Raw genomic sequence first — 15,540 nt, 5'->3', positions numbered from 1 at the left:
ACATTATTAAAAAAAAAGAAAAGTCAGAATCATATGAGAATATATTCTGAGGTAAGTTCTAGCCAAGAGCTCTCTTGCTCACCCTCTACCAAAGCCATCCCCAACCTGGAACTCTTCAAATGTTTTGAAACTTCAGTCAGCCCTGTCCCCTGTCCCAGTGGTAGGAAGCTGAAGTCTAAATCATATGGAGGTCACCAGGTTGGGAAATAATACTGTAGCAGGAAGATCACACACCATGACCCGAAAAAAGCTTTTCCTCTCTTGATTCCTCATCTTCTCTTTCTACATTATATATAAATTTATTTTCAGACCTCAGTGTACTGAAGAAAAGGCAACCAGCATGATTAAATGAACAAATGCAACACAATCAGTGGGGAACCATTTGTTATTGTATTAATCGATTCAGTTTCAGCGGAATGTTCTCTTTGGAATACCTTCAGAGAAACAAACAGGCTCCAAATGCAGGGATTTAACTACACAGCAATCTGCTGATTGTCTCTTGGATATTCATAAGTTACAGAGCTCCTTCCACCTTTTAGATTTCATTTCAGTTGTAATAAGAAGGCATAAATAATTGAGAGACATGCAATAAATTATTCAGCTAAGTGCACAGTTTCCAAGGAATCCTAGCATGAGTCGGGATTAATGGTATAATGCAAGTCAGAGGCAGAAGTTGTGCTGACACCCTACCATTACCACATGCAGAAACGGTGCTGGGTGCTTGGCGCTTCTCAGCATGTGCCTTCCACCAAGGGGACATATTAACACCTCTTGAATATTGATGGAGTTAAAGTCCCTTCTGCCTGCTGTGTACTTCTGTTGCTGGGTCGTGCATGCCTATAGAACAGTGAGCCTTAACTCAAAGCTTCTTTTTATGCAATTGATTGGGATTTTTGCTATCCAGAGATGCTTGCAATGTCTTCCCAGTGAACATGGTTCAATAGCACATGGAACTTAACCATTATAACTAATAAATAATACAGATATAAATTAATTGGAGAAGTGGCCTTTAAGAATAAAAAGGGTTGGTGGGGAGAAAATGGCCAGAAGTTATGGGCAATTGTGGTAATTGTCATAGAAACATAGACTCATACAGCTGGAAGGGGCCTAGAAGGCTGCCCAGTCCAACCCCCTGCTCAAAGCCAGCTCAAGTCTCCCATCCAAGATTCTAACCAGGCCTGAACCTGCTAAATTTCCAAGATTGAAGTAAAGACAAGTTTGCATTGAAAACCACTATTTTATTTAACTGTGCAGATAGCAATATCTCCTCAATATATCAATGGATAGTTTGTCATGCTAGCACTTCATCTAGGAGACAGTTGGCTATTTCTCACCTCCACCTTGTCTTCTCATCTCATATGCATGACTGATGTTGTAGTGTTGGTTAGTTATTTATATGGGCGTGAAACATATTTTTTCTTTTTGAAAAGCAATAAAAGAATTAAAGGTGAAGATAATTTATGGCACAAAACACTAAGAATATTTTTAATAGTTATATAGGCATTATTTCTTTAGAACATCTCACCTCCATCAGTTGTTTTTATTCCTTAGCCTAAAGTGATAGGAATTCAAGAACAAAAGTCAGGTTTTGTCTCATCAGTGCACTGACTATATCCAGATCGGCTTGTACTGGTTTATACTGTGATGGTATCTGAGGGCTCTATCACAATCCATAACAACTGGCTTCAGAAACTGTTTGCTTTCAGATGCAATGGAACCATGAATGCAGGAGGGGTAAGGGGGCTAAGTCTGATAAGAAAGGCAAATCAGTTTTGTATCTATTTAATTTTATGGTTCATCCACAAAGAATTTTAGGAACTGTCATTTTGTGCAGCCATAGAAAAAGTCTACAAACTCCCAGAAGGCCCCAGCCAGCCACAGAATTAGGAATTAAGCCAGCTTTCCCCAACCCTGTATCCTCCTGATGTGTTGGGCTACAGCTCCCATTATCCTCAACCAACAATTGTAGTCCAGCACAACCAGAATACACCATCATGGGGATACTTGCTCTAACCACTATACTGGGTCTTAGCTAGTTCTTCTACCATTTTGACACTGATCCAGGGAACAGTCATGGACAAGAGCTCATCCCTAAATAAGCTACATTCAAGGCTGTATGTGTGTGTATCTGGCACAGAATTCAGTTCATGAACATCACAATTTTAAATAAAAACACAAGTGTAGATCTTCTAACCTGGAACATAAAAGCCTATTGAATAAGCTTTCAAGATATGAATCTTCCCTTCCCAGCAATACCTCCTAGTTCCTCCTCCTTGACTAGTAAAAACAAATACATTATGCAAAATCTGCTTAGAGAGCCTTTAGACCATTTTTGTGGTATATAAGTTTAATAATAATATGAATCAGTCATATATGCTAGTTTGGATAATATATTACAATAGCACTTTATAGTGTCATCTAAACGCAATTCTATATATCTTATTAATTTTTTTTAAATAAGAAGCTAAATCTAACAACTTCACACATTTGTCAGAAGATGTCTTTTTATGGAGAAAGAGAAAGGGAATATAATTTACAGATGCATTGGTGCAGTTGTACAAATTCAGTATCACTTAATTCCTACCTCTAGGGCCCACTTGAAAGAGCTGAAAATGATGAAGGCCCACCAGTCACAAAATGGTGGCAGATGCAGGCAGGACTGCATCTAGCAATTGCTGGTATCTTTTTATACTGCTGTCTTCTACTCCCTTGAAAACTACGCAACTAAAATGCCTTGGAAATTTTGACCAGCTGTATGTAGGGTATACATTTCATGTAAATGACTAAACAGCCTCTCTCCTGCTGTCCATAGCAGCAGTGGAGCAATGATGCATTTAATCCAGAAGAAATCTGGACAAGGTCATGAAATAGGCATTAAAAGTAATGTGCTATATTGTAATTATTTTAACAACAGCAAATTATGTATTGGTTTCAATCTGGATCAGCAGGACTTTTTTCAGTTGATGAACAAGAACTATCAGTTTACGCTCATGTTTATAAGACCTGTAGGCAAGACCACATGCTACCACTGCAGATCTCATTTTTTGACTAGGTAACCTCTCCAACGGATAGACCATGGACATAATCTATCTAGACTTTAGCAAAGCTTTTGACATAGTGCCCCACAACCTTTTGATAAACAAATTATCAAAAAGTAGACTAGATAGAAAAACTATTAGGTGGATCCAAAATTGGCTGCTAAATTGGGTACAAAGAGTGATTATCAACAGCACCTTTTCAAACTGGTAACTAATGGGGTGCCACTCAGTTTTGGGATCAGTGTTCTTCAACATCTTTATTAATGATTTAGGTGAGGAAGTACAAGAAAAGATAATCAAATTTCCAGAAGATACAAAATTGGGTGGAATAGTAAAAATCCTAGAAGACATAAGGATCTAGGATCTTGATAAACTTGAACACTGGGCTGAAAGCAACAGAATAAGATTCAATCGGGACAAGTGCCAAGTCCTAGGAAAAAGAGACCAAATGCATCGATACAAGATGGAGAATACATGGCTCAACAGAACTGAAAAAGACCTTGGACTAATTGTGGACAGTAGGCTACATGTGAGCCAACAATGCAATCCAGTTGCAAAAAGGACAAATGCTATATTGGGATTCATTAATAGAAGTATTACTTCCAAATCATGAGAAGCAGTAGTTCCCCTATACTCCTCATTAGTCAGACCTTGTCTAGAATACTGTGTCCAGTCCCAGGTACTTAAGAAAGATGCAGAAAAATTAGAAAGGGTCCAGAGGAAGGCAACAAAACCAATCCAGGGTTTGGAAACACTGTCCTATGAGGAGGGACTAAGAGAACTAGGCATGCCCAGCCTTGAGACAACTGAGGGGGACATGCTATCCCTCTATAAGTACTTCAAAGGCTGTCTCAAAGAGGAAGGTCAAGATCTCTTCTTATGGATACCAGAGTGTAGAAACAGAATAATCAGTTCAACCTGTGAGAATCCAGATTCAGGCTAGATAGTAGAAAAGGTTTGCTCACTGTCAGAGCAATATGACAGTGGAACAAGTTGCCAAGAGAGATGGTTGGCTCTCACTTGAGACATTCAAAAAGAAACTGGACAACCATCTGAGTGGGATGGTGTAAATTGGTGTCTTGCAATAGCAGGGGGTTGAACCTGATGGCCTTCATGGCCCATTTCAACTCTACTATGATCCTTATTGACCATGTACCATCACACAGAAAAGGAAACGCAGCAGCAACACTTGTAGGTATGGGGTGAAAACAGGAGATACAACACTGCAAGGCACAGTTAGCTTTTTTGCCCCCTTTTGATCAAAAAATTCTGAGCTGTTGTTTATCTTAGTGGTAAGAAATTGACATTTCAGCAGTCCATGAAAATACTTAACCCATCCCACTGTTGGTCTGAAGCTCATTTTCAGATACTCTTTTTTTTTTTTTTTTTGATGCAGATTAGTAGGGATTACTGAAGAAATACTCAACCACATTTCATACTTATGCAGTTAATTATTTTTGTGTCTTCTGCTGTACTCATAGATCTTTTTTTCCAAAACGTAATTACTTTTATCGCAAATTGGGATGACTGAGTGTTAGAATCAACTGTCAAAATGTGCAACAGATCACAGTTCTGGCGAAAGTTGCTATGGCACCTTAAGAGATGGCACTGGTCTTAGTGCAGCAAATTATACACTGGTTCCCTCAAGTGGTACAGTGCTGAAATACAGGATTCTCTAAATATGAAGGTAACCATAAGTACTTTGCTTTAGAACTTAAGAAGCCCTTACAATAGATTAAAATGTTTAAATTTATTACAGAAAACAGAGGGCATGCTCAGTGTTGCCTTTTTTGAAGGATATAATTATTGTTGCAGTACCCCAGCAGCTAGTATTCAAAGACATCCTGCCTTTTATTCTGAAAATGACAAAGTAACTATTGATATCCTAGCAGACACATGAAGTTGCATTGGCAAAACATCTACAAACTAACTCAAAAATTATCAACTGTTCAGAGTAAAAACTCTAAACAGAAAGAAATAGAAAAATACCATATTTCAGAGAAAAGTAAGAGAATATGTGAGGAGAAACTATAATAAAGTATGGCTGAGTCTTATACACCAACCTGAAGCATTCTAAATGTTTTGGGCTACAATTCCCAGTATTCCTGCTGGCTGGAGTCAAAAGCCAAACCATCCAAAATCTGGAGAGAGTCAGCTCAGGGGAGAGTGCTGTACATATTTAATGATGATCTAATTGAACTAAATGGGTTTGTTTCAAAGTAAACATGTCTAGAATTGTAGTATAAATGGCCTCTTCCTAAAATAAATTTTAGGTATTCATCCACTTATAAGTGAAAATGAGCAAATGATACTTAATTGTGTTTCACCATTCACCCTTGAAGACAACAGCATTTAAAATCCTAAACAAGTCCAATATATCTAATGATATATCATTAAATACCATTGTCTTTATTTTTTTTAAATTAAAGCATGTTAATTGATACCATATTACACTTACAATTGTTCTTCTTCTTTTGTTCTTTTATCAGAAACTAAGTAGACAGTTCCAAAGCTTCCATGTCCAAGTTTTTGCTGAATACTGTATCTTCCTGCAATTAATGTCTTCGAGCCAGTAGAAATAGTTGCAAGAGGAGGACCACATTTAACTACTTCTTGGAATCTCAACATTGCTCCATGTGACAGAGCTAGCTAAAGATTTATAATGAGTCTACAGAATTAAGGGCTCCTTTGTCAGGATATGTACATGTTGTACCTGCAAAAGAAGTCAAAGGAGGGAGGGAGGGAGGGAGAAAGAAAGAAAGAAAGAAATCAAAAGCCTATGATGTATTCCTTAGTATTTTCTGTGGTTGAACATTTGTTTTTATTCTGTTTTTGACTGTATTGTTATTTTAAACTGTACATTATTCTGAAGGCTCTTGTGGGTGGAAAAGCACTTTATACATGCTTCCATTAATAAAAACAATAATTTAAAAATACCAAGTATGTGAATGAGGAACTGAGATACAGTCTAGCTGAATGAAGTGACTACAATTTTCACAGACATCATGCCATTTCTACATTGGCCCCAAAGTTATTCATCATGGGCAGTATCAAATTTTGCACTGGCACTCATGGAAATGATGTTGTGCTAGCATAAGCAAACTCCATGCAACACCAAGAGCATTTTCTGGTGTACTGGGTGTCTCAAGCACTGGTGTTAGACTAGAGGTTTCTTATACTAGCACATGAAATTTTTATTAGCCCTAGCCCCAAAATGTCTCCTATCTCCCCATGACAACAATCATGGGGGAAATAGATCTCTGTCTAGAACAGGAACAGAGAATCTAATACCTTAGGAAATACAAGCAGGATTGTTACTACTTAATGGTGCAAAAAATGTTCAGCAGTGCAGATAGTTCTCCATAGCTTAAATCAGGTTTGACGAAAACTATGCCTTTAAACTAGTATAACATTTCTGGAATAGCTCCCCAGAGAAATTCACCTGGTGCCAAATTATTCTCTTTTTTGTGCCTGGCAAAACATTTATCTTTACCAGGTTATTTATTTATTTATTTATTTATTTAGTAAAACATTTCTATGCCGCCCCATTCACCGAAGCCTCGGGGCAGTTCACAACATTAAGTTAAAATACAAGAAATAACAACATAAAATAAGTCGCCCTGGCCAGATAAAATCAAATAATATTAACAATTAAAATGACGCTTAAATAAAAAGGTCTTCGCCTGGCGCCGAAAAACAAATAACGACGGCACTAGGCGGACCTCTCTGGGGAGCGCATTCCATAGATTAGGTGCCACCGCAGAGAAAGCTCTCCTCCGAGTACCTACCCTCCTAATTTCTTTCACGGAGGGTTCCCGGAGAAGGGCCTCTCCTGCAGATCTCCAGGGGCGGGCGGGCATATATGGATGTAAGCACTCCTTCAGGTAACCAGGACCCAAGCTGTTTAGGGCTTTATAGGTTATCACCAACACCTTGAATTGGGCCCGGACTTCAATGGGAAGCCAGTGAAGCTGACGGAGGACTGGAGTCATGTGACCATAACGCCCAGTCCCCGTCAGCAGCCTGGCAGCTCTGTTTTGAACCAATTGAAGTATCCAGACCGTCTTCAAGGGTAGCCCCACGTAGAGCGCATTACAGAAGTCAAGTTTTAACAACTGATTTTAACTTATTTAATGCTAATGATGTCCTTTTGTCCTTTTAACCTACTATATATATTTAAATAGTGACTATGATATAGTTGCTGTTTTATTATGTTTTATTATTTTATTCCTTTTAAGAATTGTGTATTTATTACTGATGTAAGCCACCTAGAGATCCCTATTGGAATAGCTAGTGGCAAACAAGTGGAAAAATAAAGAAATAAATGGAACATGGGAAGGGGTTGGGCCATGTATTTATTAACTAAGCGATATTATCTGCCTTCTTCATTTCTAACTTCCTCTTGCAGTAGACTGGATAGTATATTCCATTTATTATTATTATCATAAAGTGCTTTTACAGTATTGCCAGTCTGCTCAAGAGAAACTAAACTACTTCTCAACATATTTTGTGAGCACATTCCTATATTTCTCAAGTAGACTTCTGCCTATTGCACTCATGTACATATAAAACTTCCCTTTGATTTTATTTGCTTGCCAGTTGACTCTCAGTTCTTCCAATTTCTTTCCTTCTTTTCTTCTGGTCAGTTTAGTAATTTGCAGCCTACTGTGTATATGCAGATTATTATTTCTTACACAACCAGTCCCCCTTTTACTTTTTCTATTATCCATCAGTATGCCCCAGTTTCACTGGTTCACCAACATGCCAAATTCTTCCATTTAAAACAGTGGATTAGATCCTTATATCAAGTGAAACAAAAACTGAATCAACATAACTGAGGAACAATGAAAAATCCTAATAATGTTAGTTTATCTATTACTACTGATACTTTGTAACTTTATAGATCTATTTCATTACCATCTGTGTGGGATAGATTGATCTTCTCTCTGTGTTGTTGCTTTAATAACTGCAACATGATTTGCAAAATTATATTGTATGTTATACAAGTTTCATTTTAAAATTGCAGAAGCCTGCGCTTAAACAGTAGCTTTCTTCATCAAACTGTTTCCAAGCTCAATGAGACTCATGAGTCTGTAATTTGTAACAATAACACCATGTGTGTGAAACTGTTCTCACACCCAGCTGCTGAGATACTGACACATCCTGTGCCAAGGATTTGTACTTGGCAGTGTGATTTCCTAATGAAGTGCAGCCAAACTTCTAATTACTAAAAGTGATATTCACAATAGAACAAATAAATTGTACTCTTGGCTTAAAAAAGAAAACACTTCAACGAGACAGATTATGAGCATCTTTCTAATTCCATGCCCTCCTACAAGAAGAGAGAATAACAAAAACAAAGGTAAAATAAGAGCATTAAGCTAAGACTACCAGCTAGGAGCACTCTGCTTCCATAATTCACAGTTTATTTCACAAAGACAAGCAGGCCATAATAAAGTCTGCATAACAAAAATATCTGCTAGTATTTTCAGTCTCCATGTTGCTTAGTTTTCCCTGAAAAGACAGAAGGATTTTATGTAACTAGCACTGTTTACAATATGGGCTAACAGCACTGAAATACTTTTGCCTTTCTCCAAACTGGTGCCCTCCAAATGTTTTTGGATTGGAACTTCCACCAGTTCCAATCAATATGGTCAATGACCAGGGATTATGGGATTTGAATTTCAAGACATCTAGATGGCACTAGGCTGGGAAAGATTGATGCAAGGGATATGAAGAGTTTTCACTATTCTATATAAATATTAAGGTAGTATCACAGGCACATGGGTAATAACTAATCTGTGTCTGCCTGTGCAGTGACTATGCCTCCAACATTGGATCTGGTTCTGATGTTATTTTTCTCACTTGATGGAATTTCACAGGAGGAATATCAATTCATTGCCATCATGTATTCTGGTCACCAACCTCCAGCCTGATCACAAAACCAAGCTGAAAGTGGATGAATCTAATAATTTTTAAACCACACTTGCCCAAGGTCACCTATTAATTCAGGGTTTTGGCTGGGATTTTACATAGTAGATATCTCCATTGGCCAGACTACAGCACGGCCTTATATACTAGCATTCTTGAACTTGGTGGCCTCCAGATGAATTGGGGAAGCTGAGTTTTTCCTGCCATCAGTTTCTGAAGAGATCTTCAATTGGCCTAAGATAATTATATTCAGATGCTATCACTTTTTTATAACATTTGTTTAATAGTTGAAAATTGTTAAAGCCTTGGGTGCTTAGGCAGAAAAGAACCACAACAACATATTAAATAAATAAATGAGGATGATGAGAGTTGTAGACAAAGATATCTGGAGGGTGCTGGGGAAAACTGGTATATATACTAAGACTAGGAGCAAATCAATCAGAGAAACATCTCCAAAGTTCGTTTACACTTGGTTATCATCACGGATGCACGTTAGAATCCACTCATCACATTACACAACAACCTATGCTCAACGTTGTATGTGGGTTGCTGCATTGGTGTGAATCCAGCTGCACTAATAAACCATCAATGGGCAAAGAGAAATCATGGTTTCTTGTTACACTGTGAACTGTAGGTTGTTTGTGGATATGTTAGCATGGTTTCGCTTGCTTCTCATCTTATAACATGTCATTCTGCAACAACCCACATTCAAACGATCTTTAACTCTGAATATGACTTGTTCTGTTGTACAAACTCAGCTGCGCAGTGGAAGACTGAAAGGTCGCTTCTTTTTAGCTACGCGGAAATTTAGAGGGTGGCCAAAGGCCTCTTAAACATAATGTAATAATAACAATTAAATAAGAAAATGTGGGCGAAAGAACTGGGAGTGGGTGGAAGCTGCTGGCTGTTCATTTACCTTGTCCTTCCACACGAGCAAGATATAAGAGGAGAAACAGGAGTCCAAAAGAGGGGCTTGTATGCCTGGCGCCGGTTCCCCCCGCAATACCTCCAGCTCCTTTGTTCGCTCTATTTCGCGCTGTTAAACTCTCCCCCAGCGCACACTCCCGCTTCCCTTATGTTTGGCCTGCGTTGCTAAGAGACGGCGCTTTGCATGACGGGAATGCTCTCGGAACTCGCTGACGCTAGAGAAGCCGGCTGCATAGTGCGCAGGCGCTTGCCCCGCTGATGACGTGTAGCTTTGGTCCGCTCAATCCTTCTGGCCGTCCGCATCATCCAGCCTGGCGTTGGAGGGCTTAGGAGTAGTGTGTGTCGCGTGCAGGTATGTTGAGGCGGCCTGCCAAGCGGGAGGTTTCTGCCAGTTCCGGTGCTTGTCCCTCAAAGCAACTATTAGCATAGGCCGCAGGAAGTCAAGGACTGGGGCAGCCGCCTCTAGTGATGAGAACGGAACGGGCAGCTTTCTGTGTCTGGTGTAAAGCCGCGTGCCAGATAGAAACACAACATTATGCAGTTGTTTCCCTCATTACATTGCAATGCTAGAAAAAGTGAGACCTGTTGAATTTCTGCCTAGCATGGCACTGTCAAAGCACAAGCCTGTCACAATCTTTTTGGGGAAGGAGACGGTATTCCTATCAGGCAGCCCAGCCTAGGCCTGGAAGAGGAGCTTAATTTCTAAAATGGGAGGCAAAGGACCTTGAGGTTTCTTCAGAAACATGCGTAGCACTTCAGGTGCCACCTTTGTCTCCTCTACCTCTACAGATGCAAGATGGGTGGAACGTCAAGGTGCACCGTTTTCCGACGGCAGCACTTTCTCCCACTGCAGCCAAAGTGCATCTGTCTTGTGCTTAACTTAGCCACCAGGATTGTGGTGAGAGAATCAACAAACCTCGACCTGAGCTTTTCCTAAAAATACAGAAAACTCAGTGCAGTGCACATTCATCTTAAAGAAGTTATGGTTTGCAGTAAGTTTAGTTTTTTACTGCAATGAAACTTAAACACAGTTCAGACAGTAGTATTTGAAATCCTTAGGTGGTGACTTGTCCCATTCCACTTCCCCCAGCTATTTCCATAAGAAGTTCTCTGGTGAAATTGAGGTAGTGAGGTGACCTTTTAAGACTTAAATACATTTAATGACAGAAGTTGGAATTAATCCTAAGAAAGAGCCAAATGTAGTATGAGAAATTTGCTCCCAATGGGAACTTTGGGAGGGGTTTGTGTTGCCAGTGCTAACTTTAACAGCCTAATATCTAATGCATAGCAAATTCCCACTTTGTATGTTTATGTAAGAAATATTAAAAAACACAGTCAAAGGCATGCCAATTCATCTAAGTATGAAATAATAAAATTACACACAAGTTCCACAAGTGGGATAATAATGCAGCAATTCCTGTATGTATGGAATAAAATAATACACGAGTACATATGACAGAATTACTGCCAGTGGGCCCTGGTATACAAGTACCATTGACCTCAGTTGAATTCTAAGTAAACCTGGAGTAAACTGTAAAGAAAAATGCGTTTCTTGTAAAATTGTGGCAAACTGGAGGTTTCCATGCACATTCATTTAACGTTCTATTGACTGTATTTTAACAGCAAGGCTGTAGATCATAATTGTTGTATTTTTCCATTTTAGAACTTGTTCTAAACTGCACAGAGAGCTTCAGCTATTGGGCAATAGAGAAATTAAATAAATGAAATATTTCTGCACAACAAGAGATGGTTTTCATTGCTTGCAAATAATGTTGTCTCATACATTGCCTTTCAAATCTGTGAAAAATAAACAATATGCCAATTAGGGAGGGACTCTTAGGGACATAATTCTTCAGAATCTTAGTTCCAAGGCCAGAGACTGCCTCAACCTCACACATAAGTTCTGCTTCCTCTGCCCCATCACCTCCCAGCTGGTGTAGGGAGAACTACATCAACTGCTCTCCAAGGTGAGAAAAACAGAGTGGCAAAGCAGGGTAGAGAGCAAAGGAGCCTGGGGAGTCCAGGATACAAGGTATCCTGATGTCTTTCCAACTTTCTCCTCTTCCTCTCTGAAGTGCTGCAGCTCCATGGATAAAAAGCCCTGCCTAGCAAAAATATTGAGAGGGAAAATCGAGATGCAAAAATCACCTCTCCCTCTCCTGCAATCCTCCATTGGGTATCTGTAAGGGACTTATGGACACCCCAGTAAGATTGCTTCCTTAGTGTTTGAGTGGATTCCCGAAAGGGGAGTCAGGGGAGGGGTTTGACACAATATCCAGAATGCCCAATAGTATAGATCAGTATGAATAGATATGTTTTAGTACAACCATACTAGATCCTTGTATCTCCTCTTTTTGCCAAACGTTCCAGGGTGAGGGAGTGGATGGAGGCTACTACAAAGATAGGAAACATTATTCCTGCAGTTTTTGACATCACTAGGTCAAAAGCCTGTTCTAGCCTGTGGCTACATTTCATCCTACAGTTTCCAGAAACACTCCCTGCAAACAAGCGTTTCAATGTATTTGATGAAAGGATGGATGTGGGGAGGGTCTTGCAGTAGGAATGAATGGCTTGGAAGCCTCTGTGTTGTATTGTGTTTTTGCAATGTCATTGGAAGCTTGAAGAAAATTCAGTTCAAAATGTGTTTGCAATTAAAATGCATTAATTTGGAATGTACAGTGAGGATAGGCCATTGATAGCAATGCTAACTTCATTAATTTCTGCAGTTGCAAGTCTCATAAGGAATAATTCATTTAAAATCCAAATAATTCTATGGACTGGTTGAAAAAGGTTCCCAGCAGGTTTTATACATTTTAGGTATTACCTTTTGAATTGTGCTGTTTAAAAAGCTACTTTCTTTTTTCCAGCAGGGTTTTTTCAGCTCACTAGTATGGGCATCCAAGGATTAATGAGCTATGTGATGGAACATCAAGAGTTCTTTGTTGACCTACAGTTGAGGAACACAGATGTAGTAATTGATGGCAATAACCTGTACCACCGTCTTTACTTTGACTCAGATCTGGACATGAGGCATGGTGGGGATTATAATTCTTTTACGGATATTATATGTAAGTTTTTTGAAGCATTAATTTTGTGCAACATACAGCCTTATGTTGTGCTAGATGGAGGGTGTGATGCATCTGACAAAAAGCTGATAACTATAAAGGAAAGAGCTCGAGAGAAGATTCAAGCAGCTCATTCTCTCTCATGTGGTGGTAGAGGAAGCGTATTGCCTTTGCTTGTCAGAGAGGTCTTTAAGCAGATCTTGACTAAATTACAAGTCCCTTTTGTCCAGTCTTTTTCAGAAGCAGACCGGGACATTGTGTCATTAGCCAATCACTTGAATTGTCCTGTATTAACTTTAGATAGTGACTTCTGCATTTTTGACCTCAAAGCAGGCTATTGTCCTCTGAATTATTTTCAATGGCGAAACCTTTGCACGTGCAAAGACTCAAAAGACTGCTACATCCCAGCAAGGTGCTTCTCATTAGAAAGATTTTGTAAGCATTTCAGCAATATGAACAAAAGTCTCCTACCTCTTTTTGCAGTGATGAATGGCAATGATTACATTAATCTTCCAGCTATAGAAAAGTTCTTTAGCAAAGTACACCTTCCCATTGGAAGCTCCCAGCAGAAGGGTCGAAAGCACACTCGTATTCAGGGACTGCTGAACTGGCTATCTCGTTTTGCTGATCCTGCTGAGGCTGTAGAAAATGTACTGACATATCTTAAAAAGCATGAGAAAGAGGAAACACGACAATTTCTGTCTACTTTTATGGAGGAATATGAACCATCCAGTGTCAATCTCAAAGATTTTTTTCAGCATGGAATTTATGAAGCTGAGGAAGCAAAGAAATTAGAATTACCTCAATGGATTCTTACTGCTTTAGCTAAAGGCCTTCTAGCACCATTCATCAGTGATGCACTGGTATTAAGAAGAACAATCCTTCATGCTCAGGTGGAAAATATGCAAAGGCCTAGTGCCCACTCTACAGCACTGCCAATTCGACAAGTTATCTACAGGCTACTTCTGAATGTTTCACAGCATTCACTCAGCACATCCCCAGGCAAGCAACCCACTCGATCTGCTCCTGTTTTCCATGAATTTGACAGAATCCAAAAAGCACTCAAGAAATCACTTGTTCAGGTAGCAGCATTGTCTGAAAAATGTTGTGACCAATATTCTCTGGCTACGTTAAATGAGGTAAAATTTCAAATGATGTCTAAACATCTTGGTAGGATTGGGTATATACTAAAGTATGGCATGTAATACTGGGTGCACAATCTAGCTTCTTTCATTCTACCAGCTGGGTAGAGCTATCCAACTCATCTCATCCAAGCCCTGCCACACGCGAATGCTAATAGGACAGAAATGAGCAACATTTTCCTCTCAGCCTTCCATTAAAAAAATGAACAAATTTCTTCCAGTGTAAGCAGTGGGAAGGGAATTGTGTACAACAGCTCAAGGACTGGCAGATGTCTCCCCTATCTCAGGGGCATGTCTGGGGACAGGGTCTATTTTGCATTCAGTGCATCTAAACCCTCTTCTAACCCATCCCTTTTTTGCCTCTACTGACATTGGAGCTCAATTGTTGGAGAGACAAGGGGCCCCAGAAGTTTCCAAGGTCAGGCCTTCCGACGCTTTCCAGTGCCTGCCTTTTAGTCCTTGAAGAGGAGATTTACTTGTTCTGCCTCCCAGGAACCATAGGAGTGCAGCCTATTTAAAAATAAAAAATAAAAACATGTTTCCAGCCCTCAGTTACAAAGATAAACATGAAAATGCATCAGGAATGTCTGCTGAAATGTCAAACCCTCTCTATAGGATTGCCAATAGTAAGCATGCTTCAGTGCTCTCTATAATTTCTTAGCGATACTTCTGTTGCATTTATTCCAAGTGATTTGCATATAACTAAACAGACTAAAGTAGACACAATAATGCAGTTACGTTAAAATCTATGTTGACCTTTGGCATAACCTTTTATTTTACATAAAGGAAGGTATGCCAAAGTGCATCATTCATACAGAGTGTACAAAATGGATATCTTAGTGCAGAACATCGAATGCTTTTGGAAGGCTAATAGCAGAATGCAGCAATTAGTACTGGAAGTTATTTTTCTTAGTGTAGAGAACTAAAAGTTTGTCAGTCATTGGCTATGAGAGAGACAGGTGCATAATTATATGGCTGAAATGGAATTAATGATCTTATACATAACTAAATTTATGCATATGTATATAAATGGAAGGGTACGTTGAATATGGAAATACATTTATCCCAGTCCATCCCAAAGGGTTTAAGCAGTTCTTCAAATAGATTCAATATTTAGAATCAGATTGATTTTCTCCTTACTGCTACTTGCACAAGACAAGTTACCAATAGGACACAATCCTTACAGGAAAAAATGTAATAGAGCATGAAATTATGGCTCTTATTACAAAATCTTGAAAGTAATTTACAGATATTTTTAAAAATGTCTTGTTCTCTTATATATACTTTTCCAAATGCCCCACCTCCTAAAAGCATGCCAAGGGGATCCTTGTGAAGGGATAGAGATGGTTTTCTTATATGCAAGTAATATAATAGATCTTAAAAGACTCAGTGGTGAGGGCAAAGACTTACTTGCTTTTAGAGTCCTGGTACAAGATT

General features: G+C 39.1%; 2 protein-coding genes across 11 annotated transcripts in view; one reads left to right on the top strand and one right to left on the bottom strand.

Moving 5' to 3' along the window:
- NEK11 (NIMA related kinase 11) overlaps nucleotides 1-5,666 on the bottom strand; it is an 84,184-nt gene extending 78,518 nt beyond the window's left edge. Inside the window, exon 1 of the mRNA XM_044419162.1 lies at nucleotides 5,497-5,666. Within this exon, the coding sequence (XP_044275097.1) occupies nucleotides 5,497-5,666 (170 nt within the window). The remainder of the gene's footprint in view (nucleotides 1-5,496) is intronic.
- Nucleotides 5,667-10,131: 4,465 nt separating this feature from the next.
- The window catches only part of ASTE1 (asteroid homolog 1), a 51,786-nt gene continuing 46,377 nt past the window's right edge, over nucleotides 10,132-15,540 (top strand). For 7 of the 10 annotated variants that reach the window (XR_006417153.1, XR_006417164.1, XM_044455831.1 and 4 more), the window contains exons 1-2: nucleotides 10,174-10,248; nucleotides 12,764-14,100. Coding sequence is in view for 8 of the 10 variants with exons in the window: in XM_044455831.1 (XP_044311766.1) it covers nucleotides 12,787-14,100 (1,314 nt within the window). In the remaining 2 variants the exon portion in view is untranslated. Of the gene's footprint in view, nucleotides 10,249-12,763; nucleotides 14,101-15,540 lie in introns of all 10 variants that reach the window. The other 3 variants (XM_044455870.1, XM_044455827.1, XM_044455833.1) reach the window with 3 other exon arrangements.

Source organism: Varanus komodoensis, unplaced genomic scaffold (genome assembly GCF_004798865.1).
Source record: "Varanus komodoensis strain SLA01 unplaced genomic scaffold, ASM479886v1 scaffold10, whole genome shotgun sequence".
NCBI lineage: Eukaryota > Metazoa > Chordata > Lepidosauria > Squamata > Varanidae > Varanus > Varanus komodoensis.
The sequence above is the reverse complement of the archived record's forward strand: the minus strand, read 5'-3'. Positions and strand labels throughout refer to the sequence as shown.